General features: G+C 42.9%; 1 protein-coding gene across 1 annotated transcript in view; it reads left to right on the top strand.

Annotated features, from left to right (window-relative positions):
* Positions 1–16,156, top strand: part of CEMIP (cell migration inducing hyaluronidase 1) — a 551,721-nt gene that overhangs the window by 459,488 nt on the left and 76,077 nt on the right. The window contains exons 22-24 of the mRNA XM_078682930.1: positions 9,789–10,000; positions 14,592–14,777; positions 15,526–15,730. Coding sequence (XP_078539056.1) covers positions 9,789–10,000; positions 14,592–14,777; positions 15,526–15,730 — 603 coding nt within the window. The remainder of the gene's footprint in view (positions 1–9,788; positions 10,001–14,591; positions 14,778–15,525; positions 15,731–16,156) is intronic.

Here is a 16,156-nt window from a genome sequence, read left to right as displayed (position 1 = left end):
CATTCAAACCTGCTACTCTAAAGCTAAACAAACTTTGTCTATACCTCCTAGAGTGCATTCCACTCGTAAAATAGGAACATCTATGGCCTTTTTGGTAACATTCCTTTAGCTGACATTTATAAAGCAGCCTAGGTCCTAGGATGCTTGTTTCCAGTCCGGGGAGAACCTGGCTTGGCAGTTCGGGCTGGACTGTTCCCATGAGGCACAGAGTCAAGACTGATTTACATATGACTGGGTTCAAACTGGAATGGCATGGTGAGCAAGCAAAAAAATGAAACGATGGATTTAGGCCCAAATCTCTGTACTGGGGTGAATGTATGACATTGTTCTGCATTCTGTCCATCAGCTGTTGTTTTTGCATTTATAAAGCAGCAACATAGGCCACACCACACACTTTTACCAAACATTACTGTGTGGATATGTTAGCACATCAACATGCCAACGTAGGGCAAACACTGCAACATCTACTGGTTAGCCACTGGTTTGGGAGAATACTGCTATAAAGTCTATTCAAAGCATGTGTATCTACCGCACACATGCCTCAAACAGATAATGCTATTTACCCAGTAAGCATCTGTTCTTGACATGTAGAGCTGTAGATTTACATGCGTTCTCCCACCTCTCGGGGCACCTGTAGTTATTGCAGTCTTGCTTTACTTACATTACAGATGCATGGATATCTCTATACTACACTTACTTACTCCATGCTCATGGATTCGATGCCCATGCGCACTATCACCAAAAGGACCATAGCTTGTGACTAGGAAAGACTTCTTTAAAGAAAAACAATGTGCAAACATCCGGACCCAACACTAGAGGGCAGGAGTATACAAAACATGTGAATCTACAGCTCTACATGCCAAGAAGAGATGCTTACTGCGTAAGTAGCATAATCTTTATAGCTAATATGAGAGAAAGAAGTGCCAAACTGCAGTATAAACGTATTAGACAAACACAATCTTATTATGAGTGACAGGCTAGAGTCTGTATTTATCCCTAGATTCCTCACTTCGGCTCAGTTGTTTGGTGGCAGGCCTACTTGTTGAGATCATATTGTTGATGGGCGGTGTTTGATCTCTAATGTGTTTATTTTGCTGTGGTTTGATATCATCCGTTACTTGACTTTGAGATATTGCCTGATTGAGTATGAGTCAAAGTCAGATGAGTATTCAAACTTAAGTATGATTTGTTTATTATCTGCTTAACAGTGACACTAGAAATTGAAGGAGCAGATTGGGTGCAATATAGAGCTACGGTAAATGCTAAAGAGAGGGTAGAGCTGTTTGGTACATCAGTTGTGAATTACTGGAGCTGACATCAAGAGGGTTGTGAGAGGATGATCTGTCTGATAGAAAAGATGCAATCTGCTTCGGTTTTGTACCCCTCACTCTGATGTTGTCAAATCTCTGTAGAAGCTTGGGATGGTGTACCGTATCAAAGGCAAGGGAGAGCTCAAGTTATAGGTGTGGCAGCACTCCAGTTTTAATTCACTGGTGCTTCTGTACCTCAGCCAATCTGTTTTGGAAATCTGAAAGCAGGTTATTTTCTTTGAATCTAGGCATATGTTTTGAGGCAGATCTTTCAATCGTCCTAACTTTTTGACTAAAAACAGTCTGTTAATGGACAGCGATTAAAAGGATCTTTGGGCTCAAAGCCTGTTTGGTTTAGTGTGGGTTTTATGTAAGTCATTTAGAGTTCCTTTGGGAAAATACCTGTATTCAGTAAGACATTGGGTGTTCTGGTAGGATTGGCTGCAGAACTAGTCATGAAGACATGGGTCTGCAGGTGATTGTGCTGGCCCACAGGCATTTGCACCATTGATGAAGGATTGATGATGCCTTGATGATGATGGTTGATGTTGTGAGCAATAAAAAGGGACCCCCTGTTAGGTTTGGAAAAACTCCTAGGACAGGGCAATAATGCAACGTAAATAGAATTCCTAGGCAGTTAGAATATAATTAACATGCTGGCTGGTCAAAACATTAGGTAAGAAAGTGATAAATCTGGCTCCGTGCAAAACATAATACAATTAAAACATGAAAAATTCTTTAATTCTATTTATTTTTGTTAAAAAAGAGGTGAGAAAAAGTTTGAACACAATACATATTTTACACATATATCTCTGAAGTTAAAAAAAGGGTACATAACAATTTTGATATAATGATTAGACTCTATGTTGCAATGAGTATAGGTTGTATTCTGAGATATATGTGTAAAATATGTATTATGTTCAAACTTTTTCTCACCTCTTTTTTAACAAAAATAAATAGAATTAAAGAAATGTTCATGTTTTAATTGTATTATGTTTTGCACGGAGCCAGATTTATCACTTTCTTACCTGATGGTTGATGTTGTGCCTGAGAAGGGGAAAGGGATGCAAGGCAGTGAAATTGGTGGGTGAGACGTAATGCAGGTTTGCCTTCCAAACAGCAAGGGTCAGTGATGAGGAGGACTTCATCTGTACTGCCAAGGAATTAGGATGTTCTAAGGTACTACCACTTCATGTATTATGGCTGGTGGACCCGTTTCCCGTTGTTTGTGACCTTGAGGCCTCTCATCAGGTCTGAAGACCCTCAACGGCTCTCTCTATTCAAATCTTCTGCCCCATGTTAAGGACTCGTGGCTACTCTCAGCTCTGCAGGATGTAGTTAAGCTCTCCAAGACATAGAGCAAGTCTTCCTTGAAGAAGGCAGCCACCATATCACAAGGAATCTTATCTTTACAGGCTCCAGTCAGTCTTCCTTGCTACCAGCTCATCCTTCTTGAGAAGAGACGGGCAATGATCGGACATAATATATATTTAAAACAATTATTATACATTAAGACACAAATATGAACTTGTTTAGTATCCACAAAATAGCATATTTATAGGAGTTAAGTAAACATATATGTAGTGAAAAGACTGTAAGATAAGCCATATTAATTTGAGAAAATCATAATATTGCCTGAACATGCTGTTGGACTGTGAATGTTCCCTGTGGGGTATGCAGTCATGTTGCCATGTTCTGAGTGCTTGATTGTGACTCACTTATACCCCAGTTTTTTACTTTGGCTCTAGGCTCACACTAATGTCACATGTGCAGAGGTCTACCCCTGTCTCTGACACAAATGAAGTCCTGCAACTGTTTGTGGACTGTCGGAGTGCACCAATTGGTCTCTCATTTTGCTCATAGCGGACTAGTGCCCCTGTCATGCGTTTAGCATGTGCCGTGGTGATGGCAGCATACTGTGTTTTGTGAATCCACAGGTGTGATCAGACTTATCTGTGTTGCCAGCCCACTTGTGTAAAGTTCTGCATCAATGTGTAACCTAGAACCTAGTACTAACATCCAAGTGGATTGTGCATGTTTGTAACATGTGTAGAGCATGCAGTATGTGCATGAGTATGCTAGAGTAAGTAGGCCTGTGGGTCCCATTTTGGAAGCCAAGGAGCTTCACAAGATGCAGGTGAAATTGTTTTCACAGACACTGGAAGAGTATTGGTGTAATTTCCGAAAATGGAGCAAGACAACAAGGCTCCTTTAAAATTCTCTTAAGCAGCTACTGCTGATTGAAGCTGATGATTAGTTTTCCTGTGGTACTGTCATTTGGTAGGTGTTTGGCGGTGGGACTCTCATCTTTGTTGTTTAGGGTGAGTGCTATCTTTTGGGAGAAAATATTTGAAAAAAGATTTACCAAAAGTCCTATTCTTTGATTAGAAAAATCACACTATATACTTTTTGTGATTTGGGTTATTTATTCACCCCTTCTTTACTTATTTCTTCTTTTTTTGAAAATACAAAAAGATTTCCTCTTATTTTTAGAGAATCACATATAAAATTTACACTTACATTTACTACAAATTACAAAGACAAATTTGCACACCATGAAACAATCACATAATGACCACATGGAACATACGATATGTCGATGGGCTATTCAACATTAATTGCACCATATACATGTAATGTATATAAGTTCTCACATACACCAACACCTCTTTAAGCATATGCACATAAAAGACAATTTTGACTGATTTGAAAAACCATTAATTAACATCAAATATTGACTCAGCCGACGCGTTTCAAGCCTCGTTGTTTCCTTTACGGGCTTTCATCAGGGCTTCTTAATTCAAGAAGTTTTGGACATATCTACAAATAAAACATGACACATCAGTTCAATTTCCTCCCTTACCCTTTTCACCAACAAGTCTCTACCTTGAAGGCAGACCGTACCTTTCACTGGTTAATTGACAGCCAAATCACTTCATGTCAACAAGACCGACTCTGAGCAGCAACATGATCCCTACAAAACCAAACCAATCAGTTGGTTTTATTTCAGACATATCTAACTAAAGATCATAATCCGTGAATGGAGTCAGGGGCATGCAGCACGTACCTTGGGCATTTCTACAAGGACCTCTCTGTTTATCTTCTTGTACCCGTCTGCACCAATATTGTATTTTGTATTTCTAGAAGAGACCAAACAATGAGCCACTCACTTTTTAGTTTGTGTGGTAAACATATACCTGAAATGCTGTTTATCAGTTTCCACTCTTAGTTACCTTGTTTAAGTGAGGGATAGGCTTCACCTATCTGTAGCGCTTTTCTCTCTCTTTTTATGAAGGGCAGGTATACAGACTTCGCCTACCAACAGCGCTTCTCTCTCTCCTACAATTAAAAAAACAATAACCTTAATGTTTATCAGAAAAGGAACCCAAACGGGGTTACTGGCTGACGCTGCCGCGCGCACACTAATGGTGCCATTTTTATTACCTTCAAAGCATTCTTTGCTTCAGATTACGAACGGGACTGTTCACAGATGCGGGGTACCGTGATCAATTTCACCGCAGCTCTGTGCAGTATCGGAAGTGTTTATATATCACTTCCTGTTTGTTGCGCGTGATGCGCCTAGCATCTTGGGTAATGTAGTTTCTACGGCATGAACGCTCCAAATATATCAAGAACAGTGCTTTCCTATGTTTTTTAGACCCGCATAAACCGGAGATCATTCCAAACCACTCAAAACATCGGGGCGGCCGATTCTCTGTTCATATAAGTGCGCACTAATATCCTTCTTCTTTTTGGTTTTATATGCAAAGTCTGTGTACCTGCCCTTCAAAAAAAGAGAGAGAAAAGCGCTACAGATAGTTGAAGCCTGTCCCTCACTTAAACAAGGTAACTAAGAGTGGAAACTGAACAGCATTTCAGATATATGTTTACCACACAAACTAAAAAGCGAGTGGCTCATTGTTTGGTCTCTTCTAGAAATACAAAATACTATATTGGTGCAGACGGGTACAAGAAGATAAACAGAGAGGTCCTTGTAGAAATGCCCAAGGTACGTGCTGCATGCCCCTGACTCCATTCATGGATTATGATTTTTAGTTAGATATGTCTGAAATAAAACCAACTGATTGGTTTGGTTTTGTAGGGGTCATCTTGCTGCTCAGCGTCGGTCTTGTTGACATGAAGTGATTTGGCGGTCAATTAACCAGTGAAAGGTACGGTCTGCCTTCAAGGTAGAGACTTGTTGGTGAAAAGGGAAAGGGAGGAAATTGAACTGATATGTCATGTTTTATTTGTAGATATGTCCAAAAATTCTTGAATTAAGAAGCCCTGATGAAAGCCTGTAAAGGAAACAACGAGGCTTGAAACGCGTCGGCTGAGTCAATATTTGATGTTAAATACTGGTTTTTCAAATCAGTCAAAATTGTCTTTTGTGCGCATATGCTTAAATAGGTGTTGGCGTATGTGAGAACTTATATACATTACATGTATGTGGTGCAATTAATGTTGAGTAGCCCATCGACATATCGTATGTTCCATGTGCTCATTATGTGATTGTTTCATGGTGTGCAAATTTGTCTTTGTAATTTGTAGTAAATGTAAGTGTAAAGTTTATATGTGATTCTCTAAAAATAAGAGGAAATCTTTTTGTATTTTCAAAAAAAGAAGAAATAAGTAAAGAAGGGGTGAATAAATAACCCAAATCACAAAAAGTATATAGTGTGATTTTTCTAATCAAAGAATAGGACTTTTGGTAAATCTTTTTTCAAATTTTTATTCTACGGCCCTACCAAAGTCCTGTCCAAAAGGGCCTTACTCCTCTTTTGGGTTCATCTTTTGGGAGAAGCCAGCCTTTTGTCTTCATCCTGGTCACTGTCCAGCTGCAGAAACTTTCACGTCTCTTTGGGCCTCTGTTGTGAGTACTCCAGCCTGGAGACTACCCTGCAGTGAAGAGCATCACTCTACACAAAGCCTCTGTTTTGAGAATAGCCTAGAGAGGACACTTGACCGAAGAAATGCAGAAAACCTGTTTTGAGATTGCAGACAGAGAATCCACATTCCTTATCCCTTTTAACTGCATAAAAGTAGGAGTTACGTATATATCCTTGTTGCTTCAGCTCCAAGTCCTTTCACCAAGGAAGGGAGTATTCTGAAGCATACTTTGAGGACCGCTGCACAACAACCAGAACTGGTGTCTGTGTGACAGCCGGCTTCCCAGAGAAGAGGGTACATCAACTGGAATCTTTACTTGCTGAAAGAGCTGTACCCTTGACAGGAAGCGCCTGGAAGCCAGTCTGCCTGCTGAGTGAGTGAAAGCCTGTGAAGCCGTAAGAGGTGTGACTAACCAGGTAGTGCCAGAAACTGCCAGACTCTAGCGTGGAGGGTCTATCAAGAGAAAGAAGACTACAGAAAGCAATCTGTGAGTCCAAAGAGGGTCAGTGCAGACTCTCCAGAAGTGTGGTTCCAAGAGGGAAGAACAGGCAGGCACCTGACCTTGCAATAGGATTGATCAGGGTTGACCTTTGCTGCTTAAATCAAGAGCTGTGCCCATGGTGAATGTAGCCACCGAAAACCTAGCTGTGGCTGACTTCACCACAGAAGTCAAAAACTATGTCCATGGTGAATGTCACTGTTGTAGCCATGACTTGTGCATTTGACGGTCACCACTGCATTATTTACAAAGTGCATCCTGAGTCTACTACTGTGCTGTTGTGAAGCCCATGTAACTGGTAGAACATTTGTTGCTCAGTGACCCAGAAGCAGACATGATGCTTGCCATCAGTCCTCATTCCCTTTCGCTACCTGCATTCACTGAAGGACTCCTGGCTGCAGCTCTGGCTGCTGCGGCCTACCAAGATGGAGGGCCATTCCTGCAGCCATGGCATCTCATCCTAGAAGCCGGCAATATCGGAGACACATGATGCTGAAACACATAGAGACCTGCATTGTGATTAGACTGTAGAGCCCTGCATTGTGATGAGATTGTATCTAGGAGACTTTGCTGAACTGAGCACAACCATAATTGAACTTGTGTCACGTGGCTAGGTTAGACCCGGAAACACTGCCATTTTATATTCACACATTTGTTAAGTTGCCTTCTTTTGTATACAATTACTTTTGACACATATTTGCTTGCGTGGCAATGCAGGATTAGCTTCTCTGAAACCACCTAGCATACAATTCCACTTGGAAGTACACTATCACAACACCTTGAAAATTTAGTACAAGGCCTGAACATACATTGTGCAAATGTTGTTTGAGGGGGTGCTTCGAATCAGCCTAGCACCATCTCAATGTTTATGTTGTCCAACAACCAAACAGTTCCTGCTGAGAAAGGGGAAACCGTACAACACTGGGGTACCAGCACCTGAGCCTTAATTAATGTCTCAAAAAACTAACCTAACGGGGACATGCTAGACTCACCTGAGGAGAGATCCATGTTAAAGGGAGAAGAGGAAGACAGTATCCCAAGGTGCAGTAGCCTAAGTGGTAGTGCATATTATTGTACCTGAAGCAGTATACCATTTTAAGCATGTCTATTAAAGTATGTTTCTTATCCAAATAAAGAACTGAGTTTGCAAACAGCTTTTGCTCTGCTGGATGATCTGAGTTTTGGGTTTTCATACCCCAGAGAAGTGTGTGAATGCTCCAAAGTACTACCACTGAGAGTCAAATGCTGAAGAGGTTGTATGAAGCCCAGTTTGTGAAGTCAAAGTAGGACAGACTCTGGGACATCCAAGGTAAACCACCCCTGCCCCCACAGCTGAGGACCAGTTGCTCCTGCTTGCTCCATGCACCCTAAACTGCACCTTGCACATGCCCTCTGCCAGATAGGATATGTATTCAGAGTGACGAAATATACACTGTATGCCACCTAAGTCTATGTAGTCAGTGTCATTCACTTAATACTAAGTTTTCAATTGGAGTCAAGGGCACTTGACCTCTGGTTGGAGCAAAACATTTATGAATAAGCAGAAGGCAGGTGGCTTTCTGGTAAGTGACTTTTGGAACATTCACAAAATTTAGGAATGCATCTATCATATGCCTGATTGTACTAGGGAACATCGAGGCTAGGAATATCGTAATATGCTAATTATTATGGACAGAATGTCATGGTACAAAATTTCAAAAGTTAAGTGCATATAGACAGGGGTATCTCCTCCATAAAGGCAGGGGAGCATTTCTCCACTGCTCAGAGTCAGCAGATGATAAATAAAATGATAATAAAACAATGTTATTATCATTTTATTTATCACTGCTGTCTGGGGTGCAAAGCAGATAGTCTGGGGGGAGGGGGGGTCGTCTGGGCCATGGTAGGGACGAAGAATGGTGGGGGCTACTGTAAATGCACATGTCAGTTTGACCGGCCTTCTTAGGTGCACTTAGGTTTCTCCACCCCAGCTGTATTCTTCAGCCAGTTGGAGAAATGGCACAGACTCCCTGTGCCTGAGCGAGCGTTAGACCAGCCCGCTCAGACCTATCCCGGCGCTGCTCTCATGCTAACTATAGCATGAGAGCAGCATCTGGATTGGGTGGGGAACCTATGCTTTGTGGCCCATCGCAAAAGGAGCAACGAGGCAGCTGGCAGTGGCAGCAGCAAGTAAGTCTTTTCAATATTTTTATATTCCCCTCAACCCACTAGTCCCCCCCCCCTGCCGCCCTATCCCTTTAAACCGGTGGCAGCTGCCACTGCATATAGAGGAGTATAGATTTACGATTCTTAGCTCCATATCTATGCACCTTCGAAGATATCTATATCCTCGGAGAACATATATGTAGAGTTAGGTATAGCAAATCTATACTTACCGTTTGATATTTTGTTCTTTGATATTGTGTCCATGATATTTGGTGCTATCCGAGGGCACACCCTGAGACTCAAATACAGTATGGCATACCTTTAATCTTGCAAGAGTACCCTCTTTATGAAGCAATAGGCCTGCACTTACAAAATTCCCCCTCCTCCCCATCTCCCCAAAACGTTTTTATCAGCGCCACATATTGGATATGGTAAGGTAAACTACAAGAAATTTTGCTTACACTGTTTTCAGCATTACAAAGTGGCGATACGTCATAAGGTGTTGCTTTAAAAAATAATTAAACAAAACGATAAGAGATGCAGTGATTTAGCACCTGTTGTTACTCCATATTCACAAGTTATTTAGGAAGGTGTACTATGGGTGTGGAAATGATATTAAAAATGTAGGGTTAATTAGAATGTTAATTGCCAAACGTTTGTGAATTGGTCTCAGTGTGTGTGAAGGGCAACTTGCCATATGACAAGGTAATTAGTGTCACAAAACAAAGGATTGTGTAAGTGACATTGCAGGTGTGTACATAGGGATTTCAACTCTTTTCTATACCAGGATGTAGTGTCAGTGCAGATCACTGCACCAGAAGGGAACTTTGTTATTATGTGCAAGATGTTTTGAGTATCATTGTTGAGTAATGCACGGTCCCCTCTGTGCTTTTGTATCTTAGAATTTGTGTGTACTAAGTCATAAGCTTCTTTTTGTTTTTCAGATCTACATTCAAGCTCGCAAACCAGCCAACATGACTTTGACGATAATTAAGGATGAGTATCCAACTCACCCCCTGCACCTTGAAGGAGCCCTGGGCAAAAGCAATCATTACCAGCAGTACCAGCCAGTGGTGGCACTGGGGAAAAGCTACACCATCCACTGGGACAGGACAGCCCCAGAAGAACTGACCATCTGGCTTATTAATTTTAACAAGTGGGTAACACCAACACTGCATCCCAAACAAATGATATTGGGGCACTTGGGTGTGATATCGCAGCTGCTATTACTGCTACTGACACATAACCACTGTTGTTGTGGTTATTTAAAAGAAAGTACATCGTTTGTTTGACTCTAATAGGCAAAGAGTCTATTTGGACTTAAATTAAGTCGGTGGGGCTTCATTCTGTTCTGGGTCTGGAAATGGGGCACCCTGGTCCTCCTCCCACCAGAACCTCCCCCTCTAATCTTAGAAAGGATATGGGCACCCCCCAAAACTATTCTGGGCCTGTCTGGGTCATAGTGTACCTCCCCTTTATTCTGCAGGGGGGAACCCGAACCACCCTCCTTACGATCACTCCCATGTACTTTCCCAGACATTCTTGTACTAACCCAGAGGTCTGCATCCTTTGCAAGCTCCCTGGGGTCAACAATCTTGCAGTCAACCAGGGGCTGGTTCAAATCTGTGAACCAGTTACTAAGCATTTGCTCTCTCAACATTAGATCATACAGCCCTACATAATTACTTCCTAGGCTGTTCTTCACCCAACACTCTGTGCCTTGCTAAAGAAGTCCAAACAATCTACAGAAGACTGGCCTGTTGGTCTGTGACTGTCCCTAAACCTTAATCTGTATTCTTCTTTGGTGAGCCTAAACTTAGTAATAAGAGCTGCTTTTATGGGGGTGTACGACATCTGGATGGTTACCTCTAAAACCAACAAGGCATCCCTCACTACAGCTGGCTGCATACCTTAAATCCTGGTTGTGAAGCAATGTGGGATCCCATGCCGAGAAAGCATTGTGCAGTGGTGGTTCTGAGGAGCTCCAAGACTGTGATGCGAGTTGCTGCGTTGTCATCGAGAATGCCATAGACGAGGGGCTTGCATTGCAAAGTCCTGCACTGAATATCCATCGTACACCAGTGGTTCCAAAAAAGATGTGGGGCTGTGATGGGAAGGAGGCCAACGACGAGGGGCTTGCAAAGTCGTTGGTCTGGGATGTGCCACCTAGTGGTATTTCCCAAGCGGAGCTATGAACGGTTGCATTGCACTGCATCAGTTTTGCCCACAGGACCACAGCTAGACTGGCAGAGCATCCTCAGGTTCACTTCTAAAGGTTCAGGACTGGGGTGGCACTAATTGCGGGGCAAAACTCACAGCAAACTGAACCCAGGTGCTGGGTTCAAGATGGTTGGCGTTTGTTCCTTTCCTGAGGCTTCTCACCAGGAGGCCAGCCAGCTGGCTCTTGGATTCACTCTGTTTGTACTGGGTTCAAGATACACATCCAGTCCAGTGCTTCTCTCAGGCAGCAGGGCAACAGAGTAGCAGCCCTTCTAACAGAGCAGCACAGCAGCTCTTCTGAATCTTCCACAGTTCCAGAGGTGCACAGAAGAGCTGGGTCTGTGGTCCAATATTTATAGTTGGGGCCCACTTTGAAGTAAGAGAAGATTCAGGAGGTTTCCCCTCCCAGAGGTGTTTGGACTTTCCGTCCTCCCTGCCCTATCTCCAGATTGTCTGGGCTAGCATTAGACTAGCATCAATCCATTTGTGTGTGTGCTCAGGCACAGCCGTTGTGATGTGCAAGTGGGGTAGGTGGCAGCTCACCCCAATCAAGTTAGTGATAGCCCATCTTGCCAACATCTATGGCCCTGTGTCTCACTGTCTGAAAGCAATATACAAAGACTAACTGCCAGCTACTCTAGTCTTGTGACCCAGGATACAGGCAGCAGACAACAAATGGTTGGGACAAGAAATGCCTACTTCTGAAACTGACATTTTCAGAATTGTAGGTTAAAAGCTGACTTTACCATTAAAGAGGGCTTTAAATTACATTTCTTTAAACAACATTTCCCCTATGCCTCAAGCGCATAGGGAGAAATGATCTCCTGCCACCCCAGGGTTCGCTGTCAGTCACCGAAAAGTGAGAACAACTCCTGTGGGGGCCCTCCTCCTCTAGCTCTGCTGCAGTGCCCCAAGCTCTAGGATCACGGGGGAAAGAGAAACGGGCCTGTGGAGTGAGCCCAACTCACTCCTTTCAGTGTCCCTGAAGTTCTGGTTTTGTCCACAGGTGTTGAGATATGAAGAGAGGGCTAGAGGGGCCCTCAGAGGTCCAAAGTCCTAGGTCAAGGATAGGGAAAAGAAGGCCCAGACCCCTGACTCTCTCACAGGCGCAACACAGGACAGGCCAGAAGGTCTTTCTGGCCAGGACTGTTCAACTCCCTTAAAGCCACAATTGCCCAGGTGTCTCCCTACCAGATGGAGCACTACCCCACGCTCTTCACCCTCCCATGTGCTGGGCCCCTTGGGGGAGGGATTTATTTTCTTTTTTTCTTTCTTTTTATTGTCCTCGGAAGCCTCTTTAATGGAAAGAAAAAGCAATGACGTTCTTCCACTCGCACATTTTGATGGGCACCTGAAAACCTGTGCTCATGTGCTTTTCAGCAGTGCGAGAAGGGAAGAGTAGTAAACGGATATCGAGGTTTCTTATGGCCCTTGAACATGACCTCCATCTACCCTCTTTTCTCTTTGCCTGTCTCATCCCTCTCACTTTCCAACCGGCAGACTAGACAGCAAGAAACCTAGACCCGACAACCTGATGAGGCTGGTAAGGTGTAATCATAGGACCGCTAAATCATTCCTATTGTCATTTAAAACATCACATCATTCAGGGGGGGGGGGTGCAGGCAGTAGTTGGGGCAACGACCCCAGTGATTCCCGGCCAGCAACAACAATACGCTCCAAAGCACTCCTGTCAGAAGAGGCCTCTTCCCGCCGTTTGGGCACCATCGGCTGGCGAACCTCAGGCATCACGGGCCCAGGTACACTTCAAACCTGGCAAGGGGGAATCCCCTGTGCTCAACATATTCATGACTGGAAATGGTGTGTCCCATTGGGACCTGGTATAGTGTCCGTCATCTTGGCCCGCTTGGCTACACCCCCAGTAAAGTCAGACTCTACATTACAATTTTGAAAATGCCACTTTTAGAAAGTTGCCATTTTCCTGCCCTAAACTTTCTCTGGCCTTCTAAGAGTTTGTAGCTGCCTGTCTGATTCTGTTAATTGCTCCCCCATCAGGGATGTGTATTGGCCCCAGACATTGAACAGTAGGACCTGGGTGTAGCTGAGAGAGGGTCATCCTGCCAGGATAGGAGGGGCGAACTTGTTCCCTGCCCCACTTACATGTCAAAGGACTGCCTCCAGCACTATCACAAAGGAACTTTACACTAGCATTTTGTCATCCCAGACATCTTGGAGCCTGGGCAGAGGAAGAAAAGGGAAAGAAGAAACTTTCCAGAACTAGAAGTGGGGGTGGACGAGACATTTTCCCCACTTCAAAGGTTGGCACCAGGTATTGGAACTCCTGAGCCAATCATCAGTACACTCCTGCACCTGTGGACAATACAGAAGAAAGGCTGATGCATTCTCGAAAGGACTGCCCTGCTTCCCTTTTTTCTGCATTCTAATCAGAAAAACTACACACCACCCAACAGCCTTTTAATAAAATGTATATCATATAACATTTCCATACAAATTGTGTTTTTTAAGAAAATAAATCTGGCTAAATAATTATTAGGAAGCACATACAGACAATGTCATCCATCAAATCAATCTGACAATTTCATATCTTTGGCTTCATGCTTGATCCAGTTCTTTTTAGGGAGCTCAATTCTTCATCCAACATAACAAGGGCCCAGCCATGATCCCTCCCATTCTGAGATCCTTCAAGTTAGAATCCGACTCACAGTATAGTATTGATCATAAACTGTATCTAACTTTATCTCCTGTAACTATACCTACATTTGTCCTCTACTTGACCTCGAATTCCCCATTCCACAACATGCAACACCCACCCAACACAAGCCAAGCATGCCATCACCCCATCCTGTTTGAATGCTGCTTGGTGCTAATATCCACTTAGTTTGCACGTTGTAAAAGGCTGAGTCTGGACATGTACATGTGATAACAATTTCCGCTTAGTTGTGCAATGTGCCTATTAATATGTTAATTTGAAACTCATCGCTGCATCTTCCAGTACATGCTTAATATTTTGTATATATTAAAAAAAAAATTGACCCACAGAAATTTTGAGGAACTAATGAGAACAAAATAATCAAAGGCAGATGGTCTTAAGAGTTCCGTGTAAACTTCACTTGACCTCTGCATTTATATGCTGGTACTCAAACCATCAATGGGAGGAACTGCTTTCAAAACAGCTATTTATCCTCAAAATAACATTGCCCTGCATTAAATCTGTATGATTTGCCAGGTTTTTACCCCATGCGTCCTCATGACTCGCTTTATTTTGCAGATCCATGCATTTGTACCGACAGGAACCAAGCTTAGTGGCCACTCTGATTGCATTCAAGGTGTGATGTGTGTCAAACCAGCATTAACCCTTTTAGTTAATTTAAACTTGTTTTTAAGCATTGATTCTCACTCATTTGGCGTAACAGCCACGTCCTAGTGCTTGCCAGGAAAGGAATCAGCCAATATTTCAATGAAGTATTTATTTTTTGGCTTAAAGAGTACTAAGGGAATTCGCTGGCGTGTTTCGATAATTTGCGGTAACTTTGTATTTTCTTTTTTAGGAATGACTGGATCCAAGTAGGACTCTGCTATCCGAAAGGAACCACATTTTCCATCCTCTCAGACATCCACAATCGACTCACAAAACAAACGCACAAGACAGGCATCTTCCTCAGGACCTTCCAGATGGACAAGCTCCAGTACAGCTATGCTGGCAAAAGTTACTACTACTGGGACGAGGACTCTGGGTGAGGAAGCCTTCTTTCCACCAGTGAAAACAGCCCGACCAGTGCACTGCCTCACTGCTCACTTCTAACATTGAGGATTTATTGTACAGGCAACACTCAGGCATCAGAAGGGCCACTAGCTTACCCTACTTGCTCTTGGGGTCACTCTGAGAGTCTTCCTGCTGCAGAGTGCCTGTTTCCTCGAGTCTCTCAGTGTCCTGGAGACATTTCCAAGCACATAGTACCCTAAATGGGTTATACTTCACATTTGCACAGAAAGGCCTGCAAAGAGCAGCGGTCCTACCATAACCTATAGAAAATGCCAAAATATTTCTCTTATTTAATGTGTTTCTGCAATCTTTAAGCTTTTGTTCGAATCACATTCTGTCTTATATTCACATACTAGAGCAAACGTTGAGTGCTTCATAAATTGGTTATGGTAGCTCAGTGTGTTGTGTGCCCACTGCAGCATTCTTTTTGTAGGTCACTGATGTAAAGCTTGAACATAGCACCGACTGTCTTTTACTTCTTTACATATAGTTATGGCAGGTCTATAAGAGGGTCTCCCTCCACAGACAGTTTTGGTAGGAACATGGTTACCACCCTATATATAGGTGTAGCTTACGCCTATATGGATAAACTCACAAATATAGATATGGTGGATTCATAGTGCAATAACTACCTCTGCTAGTGCAGAAGGCGCTGCGATTAGTGATCTGCAGAAGTTAGCGTTTGAATAAACTGTACATTGCATCCTCTGTCTTAACAGGTTATTGTTCTTGAAAGTGAAAGCGCAAAATGAGAAAGAGCAATTTACCTTCTGCTCCACAAAAGGGTGCGAGAGAATAAAGATCAAGGCTTTAATTCCAAGAAGCACAGAAATCAGCACCTGTGTAGCAAGAGCCTACCCGAAGTATGCCGAGACGCCCACTGTGGATGTGCCCATGCCGCAGAAGCTGCATGGTGCCCAGCTGGTAAAGATGCTTGTTTGTTTCCTTAAAGTTTCATTTTTGATTGGACTTGTGTATGATATCAGCCATTAGTGCCTTCAATGAGATTCCAGTGTGATAAGACCTTACCCTTTTTTTTTATTTCCCATTACTATTTGACATCGATCTTTGCCTAGATAGCATCGCCCTAAATCTATTGTATACTTTTTTGTGTCAGCCAGGCAGATGTATTATATTATTTGGTCAGGCAATCAACTGCATTACATTGTTCCCTCCTGCGATGTTAGAACAATTAACCACAGGAACAATCAATATGTTAAGCTAAACAATCAGTTCACGTACATCAGATGCAGAAAAAAGAACCATAAGACATGGTGCATCAGTGTGGAAGGTTATTGTAAAAAAAAACATACATTTGCTACTCACAAAGATAAAAAATGAATAAGCTAG

The sequence above is a fragment of the Lissotriton helveticus genome, chromosome 3_1 (genome assembly GCF_964261635.1).
Source record: "Lissotriton helveticus chromosome 3_1, aLisHel1.1, whole genome shotgun sequence".
NCBI lineage: Eukaryota > Metazoa > Chordata > Amphibia > Caudata > Salamandridae > Lissotriton > Lissotriton helveticus.
This window is presented reverse-complemented; position numbering and strand designations above follow the sequence as displayed.